General features: G+C 39.6%; 1 protein-coding gene across 3 annotated transcripts in view; it reads left to right on the top strand.

The window, feature by feature from the left end:
• The first annotated feature begins 4,248 nt into the window (after window positions 1-4,248).
• MYH11 (myosin, heavy chain 11, smooth muscle) overlaps window positions 4,249-6,939 on the top strand; it is a 111,919-nt gene continuing 109,228 nt past the window's right edge. For all 3 annotated transcript variants that reach the window (XM_008587771.1, XM_008587769.1, XM_008587770.1), the window contains exon 1: window positions 4,249-4,607. In XM_008587771.1, coding sequence (XP_008585993.1) covers window positions 4,263-4,607 — 345 coding nt within the window. In that variant the 5' untranslated portion in view covers window positions 4,249-4,262. The remainder of the gene's footprint in view (window positions 4,608-6,939) is intronic.

Below are 6,939 nucleotides of genomic sequence, written 5' to 3' on the forward strand. Positions count from 1 at the left end.
GGAGAAATAACCTTCCCCTTTGAGCAAATCAGCTTCTCGTTGTTATTATTGTTATTTTCACCCCTGAAAGAGAAAAGTAGATATTGGAATATCTGCCCTTCCTATTTTGTATTGCCAAATCTGCCTCTCCCAAGAGGTTCCTGTTTCAGGAGTTGGCTGCTTGGTTATGGGGGTCCAGTCATGGGATACAGGATTTATTCCATCTCTATGGGATTTGGAGCCTGAGCTTGGGGATTATCTTGGTGAATTCAAAGCAGCCACGAATTCTCTGATAAAGTAGGGAGTCAACCACATAGTGGGTCCTAGTGGCCGCACATCCTAATTCAGCCAGCGCCTTAGTTCTTTGGAGGACAACAACAGCAGGTACAGGAGCTGGGTGGGAGCCAGTGTTACCAGGACAGCTCCTGCAGATACAGTCAGAGGGTCTGGAACCGGTGACTGCACCTGCCCATACGGGCTCATTGCCTCAGCACTTCTCATGGACACATTTGGATAACAGGACAGATAATATGAATCTATTGCAAGTGGTCTCCCCATATTGACAGGACATTTAATGACTCAATCTCATATAAAGAAAGATTTATTTTCAATTATTTAGTTTCCCTGAAGAACCATTTGTATAGGAAAGACAGAATCGATATTTTGATTTTTCTCCCTTTAGTTTTCAAAATAATGCATGAGTTCTTCAGCATCTTGCAAAAAAAATGACAAATTTTTTTTTAATCATTAGGAACACATGGATTTAAACGTATTTGTCTTTCGACTACTGTAGTTATTTTTTTTACTGATGTTCAAACTGTCCCATATTTGACCAGATAGAACCATAGTTTAATATTTTAGTGTATAGTTTTCTAGACTTTTAAAAATGTACACACATACATAAAAATCTTGAGGAAGATTTTATTATAAATATTTTAATCAGCTTTATTTAGCTGTAATCTACATATAATAAAACCCACCAATTTTTTTAATCCACTGATTTTTAAGCATACAGCTCAATGAGTTTTGACACATGTATAATGTCCCATAATCACTACCATTAATTATGATATGGAATATTTTTTATCACCCCAAAAGCTCTTTTCTGGCCCTTGGCAGCCAGTCCTTTTCCCTGCCTCTGGCAACTATGGGTTTGCTATTGTCATATTTGTGCCTTTTCCAGACTTCCATATCAATGGAATAATACAACATGTGGTCTTTTGGGTCTGGTTTCTTTCACTTAGCATAATGCCTTTGAGACTCATCTATTTTAATACATTGGTTTTCTCCTTTTTATTACTGAGTAGTATTCCATTTATACATATTTTTAACGTAAAAACACACCATAAGCATATTTGCATAGTCAAAGGTCACTCATTACATGATTCCATTTATATAAAATGTCCAGAAAAGTCAAATTTATAGAGGCAGAAAGTAGATAAGTGGTTGCCAGGGGCTGGAGGTGTGGGATGGAGACTGATTACAGAGTGGCACGAAGGAACCTTTTTTGGGGTGATGGAAATGCTCCAAAATTTGTCATAAGGATGGATGCACTCCTACAGAGTAATTTACTCTGTAAATTTACTAAAAATTATTGGATTTACAAAATCATTGAACGCACATTTACAATGGAAGAATTTTATGGCATGTAAATTATATTTTAATAAATGTTAAAATGGAAAAATCTTTGTGTAGCATAAATAAAAGCACACATCTTCAATATTTAGCGGAATCATAGCATCCTATCAAATGGATGTTCTGCAATTTAACAAGGTACCCGTTGAGGGCCATTAAAGTTGCTCGCAGGTTTTGCTGTTCCAAGCATCATTGCACTGCACATTCTGTACATCTGTTAGCACTTGTCTGCTTCTGTAGACTAAATTCCAAGAAATGGAACCTCAGGTCAAGGGGTATGAATAGTTTTTAAGGTTCTTCCATCCATAAAGATGGAGTATGCGGAGGTGTGTCCCTACACTTTTGACAACGCTGGTTATTATCAATGGTTTTCGTCTTAGCCAAACTGCTAAGGTGAAAATCAACACCTCATTGCTTTAACTTACATTTCTTCAATTACTAGTGAGGTTGAACATCTTTTTCTTCTTATTTTAATTGACACATAGTAATTATACATATTCATGGGGTACAGTGATATTTCATACATGTATACAATGTGCAATGATCAAATCAGGGTAATTAGCATATTCATCACCTCAAACATTTCTTTTTGCTGGTTCCCAAAATCTCTCTTCTGGCTATCGGAAAAAATACAAGTTATTGTTAACAATAGTCACCCTATAGTGCCATAGAACATTAGCCAAGTTATTCCTCCAGTCTGACTATAACTTTCTATCACTTAACCATCCTCTTTTCCCTCTAACCTCCCCAGTCTCTGGTAACCACAGTTCTACTCTCTACTTCTATGCAATCAACTTTTTAAAACTTCCACATATGGGTGAGAACATGCAGTATTTATCTTTCTATGTCTGACTTATTTCACTTAATATAATTTTCTCCAGGCTCATCATCCATGTTGCTGCAAATGACAGGATTTCATTCTTCTTTATGGCTGAATAGTTTTCCATTGTGTATATATACCCAAACATCTTTTTTTTTTTTTTTGTGCATTGGCTATTTGAAGACTTTGTAAAAATGTCTATTTTTGTTGGTCATAAATTAATAAAAAGTTATAAAAGGAAAAATAGGACAAAAATACAAAGTAGAAAGTACACCCATGTTCATAGCAGCGTTATTCACAATGGCTAAAATGTGAGTCATCCAAGTGTTCATCAATGGATGAATGGATAAACAAAATGTGGTATATCCATGTAATGGAATATTATTCAGCCTTAAAAAGGAAGGAAATTCTAGCAGATGCTACAACATGGTCGAACCTTGAGAACATTATGCTAAGTGAAATAAGCCAGTCACAAAAAGACATACTGTATGATTCCACTTACACAAGGTACTTAGAGTAGTCAGACTCAGAGAGACAGAAAGTAGAATGGTGGTTTCCAGGGGCTGGGGGTAGGGGTAAATGGGGAATTATTGTTTAAAGGGTGTAGAGTTTCAGTTTTACAAGATGAAAAGGGTTTTGGAGACGGATTGTGGTGATGATTACACAACATTGTGAATGTTACTAATGCCACACAGAACTGAATGCTTAACAATGGTTAAGATGGTAGATTTTACTTAATGGGTATTTTACCATAATTTCAAAAATTTTAAAATTCCCCTTACAACTGCACTCAATAAGTGAGTATTTCTTCAGTTGTTTTGCCTGCGTAGATTCTAAATATTTTTAAATCGAAAATGGGCTGTCATATCTACTGTTTTACAATTCCCCCTTCTTTATTTTTTAAGAGCTTAATACTTGTTTAGAATCGTATAATCCAAAGGCTTTTTGTATATTTGAAGTTGAGTATCCATTACTACAATAAACTCTAGAACACTTTCATTGCCACAGAAAGGAACCCTGCACCCCTTAGGGTGTCACCCTCAAATTCTCTCCCAGCTCTTGGCAACCACTAATCTACTTTCTGTGTCTATGGATTTGCCTATTCTGGACATTTTATGTTAAAGAAATCATACATTAATGGTCCTTTGTGACTGGCTTCTTCACATATAATGTTTTCAAGGTTCAGCTGTGTTCTAGCATGTACCAGTCTTTCATTCCTTTTTATGGCTCAATAACATTGTATGACATACCATGTTTTATTCATTCATCTGTTCATGGACATTCGAGTTTCTACATTTTGGTGATTATAAATAACGCTGCTATGAACATTCACTTACAAGTTTTGCATGGGTGTATGTTTTCATTTCTCTTGGGTATGTACCTGGGAATGGAATTGCTACACCATACGGTAGTTCTACGTTTAACCTCTTGAGGACTCTCTTTATTTTTGCAGTAAACAGTAAGACTTGGATATCTTTCCATGTCGGCACATGTAGACATACTTCTTGCTCCTTAGCCACTGGATAGAATCTCATTGTATGAAAATGCCATGGTTTACATATCCATCCCATGTTGATGGACATTTGGGTTGTTCCTTGATTTTTTTGCTATTATGGGCAATGATGCAAATCCTCTTCTCAAGGACCTATGTTTCCATTCTTGGACAACATAAACAATACTGCAGGAGCATCTTTGTACATTGTGGGATGTTTCTGCACACCGTGTCCCTAGTCATGGTGAGGAGAGAGGTTTATCTGTCTTTAGGGCTTGGTTCTGACCCAATTCTGACCTGTCACCTTATTCCACAGGGGACCAACCACCAGGCATCATGGCACAGAAGGGCCAACTCAGTGATGATGAGAAGTTCCTTTTTGTGGACAAAAATATCATCAACAGCCCAGTGGCCCAGGCCGACTGGGCCGCCAAAAGGCTGGTCTGGGTCCCTTCAGAGAAGCAGGGCTTCGAGGCGGCCAGCATCAAGGAGGAGAAGGGGGATGAGGTGATCGTGGAGCTGGTGGAGAATGGCAAAAAGGTCACAGTCGGCAAAGATGACATCCAGAAGATGAATCCGCCCAAGTTCTCCAAGGTGGAGGACATGGCGGAGCTGACATGCCTCAACGAAGCCTCCGTGCTACACAACCTGAGGGAACGGTACTTCTCAGGACTCATATATGTGAGTATCTTGGGGCAGACAGTTACTTCTTCCTGGCCTCTTACACCAGTAAGGAAAGGAATTATTTAGAGACATGTCTGGAGTTCAGGTTGGGAGGCTGCAAGTTTGATTGAGGGAGATCGTATGAGGAGGTGGAATTGTTCAGCTATGGGTTCACATCTCAGTCCTGCCCTACACCATTCTGTGACATCGCATGGGTTATTTCACCTCCTGAAGCCTCTGTTTTCCTATCTGTAAAATGGGAATAATCACTGTCACCACATAAAGAGGGGTGAAGATTCCAGGTGACCACACATGCACAGTGCCCAGGCACATGATAAACACTCAACAGATTTCAGTGATGTTGTTCCCTGCCCTTTTTCTATCTTGGCAATAAAGAAGAGCTCATAACCTCCTCAGAGAGGCTGGTCTATCCTGGTGGCCAGGTGGGTAGAAGACATGAAAATCTGTCTAGGTTTCACGGAGGCCTTCTCCATCAGATGGGAATGCCCAGATTGGCTGGACCCAGGACTCCTCTGGGTCAACCGTGCAGATTGAAGTGGACTAGAGATGTAATGTCCAATATGGTAGCCACTCATCACATGTGGCTAACTAAATTTAGGTTTAAATTAATTAAAGGCAAATACTTAACAATTCATTTATTTAGTATTGGCCACATGGCAAGGCCTCAACAGCCACCTGTGGCTAGTGGCTACGTGTTGGATAGCGTAGGTCTAGAATATTTCCATCATCACAGAATGTTCTGTTGGACAACCTGGAATAGATGATGGGGGAGGGGTGACTCTGGGGGGCACCAACTCACCAGAACAAGAGACACATAGTTGTCCCCATGATGCCAGACTGGTGGGCAGAGGTCCCCCTGCCCCGCCTGTATCTGTCTTTCCTCTGCGAGGGTATTGCTGATCCTTTGGGAAAGTTACCTAATTTCTCTGAATCTTTGTTTCCTTCTCTGTAAAATGGACACAAGAATACTACCAGCCTTCTAGAGTAGTTTATTCTGAAAAGAAAACACTTAACACACTTCCTGACACATAGTAGGCACTCAAAATATTAGGTGTTATTATTACTGGTTTTTGTTGTTGCTATGATCATTTTTGTTATCACTGGTCAGATGTTCTTGGATCCTTTGCAAAATCACAGCAACAGTCACTTCCATCATTATGTCTTTTTGGTCCTGCCCTTTACATTTTGCCATGTGAAAATTACTAAAAGCCCCTTGTTGTCTCAAAGTGTCCTGCAAATTTTTGTCCTAATTAGGAAAATAAGACACATTTACTGTTGAAGACTTGGAACATTCAGAAAAGCCTAGCAAACACAAAAATCAGTCCTCACCCAGAGATGAGGTGTATTCTTTGTCTCTGTGAGAACGGCACATGCTTACATGTTTAAGAGCTTATTATGCACATGGTTTATGACTTGTTCTTTTTTCTATATACAAGTTAATGCTGAGTATTTCTACATCTTAGTCAGCCCCAAAGATACCCTTTTAAGGGCTACAGCATTTGTCATGTGGATGTACCATTATCCATTCTTCTTATGGGTATCTCAGAAGGAGTTACAGTGGTTTTTTTTTTTTTTTTTTTGGCAGCTGGCTGGTACAGGGATTGAACCCTGGACTTGGTGTTATCAGCACCACGCTCTAACCAACTGAGCTTCACCAGCCCTTTATAATAATGGCTTTTCTAAAAGCCAAAGAGGAAGAGGGAGCAACTCATAACCGCTAAATAGCTCCTCTAATCCAGGTTCTGTACCTTGACACACTCTATCTCATTTAATCAACACAGCATCCATTGAGTTAAGTACGCTTGTCCCATTTTACAGGCGAGGAAGTTGAGGCTCAGAGTGCTAAAGCCCTTTTCTTACTTCCCTAAGTCCCTTTTGTCCATGACATTCCTTGTATGGAAATTTTATTGACCTAGTACCTTGGATATTTCTAAGGACGCCAGTCTGCAGGGAGCTGGAAGGAAAATGGGCTCCTTGTGAGCCCAGGTCTCCTATCAGGATGTGCCATCTCCATGCAGGGAGACTGAGGAAAGGCTTACATATCTGTTTCACCTGCTGTCCTCTGACACAGCGTTCAAGCTCAAAATAGAAATCAGTAAAAACAAGGGGCTCATGAAGGTCGCAAGACCCAGACTATCTTCTGACAGCAGATTAAAAAATGAATCAAAGCTTCAAATTCCTGCTATGCTTCTCTAGACAGATTAGATTAGAACCCTTTTAGCCTCGTGACAGTGCACCTGTTCCTATCTTGTTTCTTTCTGGTCAATAGAATTGCTTAATAGAAACCATTGTCTGTGATGGAGAAGATAAAGGACAGGGGGTTGGGGTG

The sequence above is a fragment of the Galeopterus variegatus genome, unplaced genomic scaffold (assembly GCF_000696425.1).
Source record: "Galeopterus variegatus unplaced genomic scaffold, G_variegatus-3.0.2 Scaffold4536, whole genome shotgun sequence".
In the NCBI taxonomy this organism is placed as follows: Eukaryota; Metazoa; Chordata; class Mammalia; order Dermoptera; family Cynocephalidae; genus Galeopterus; species Galeopterus variegatus.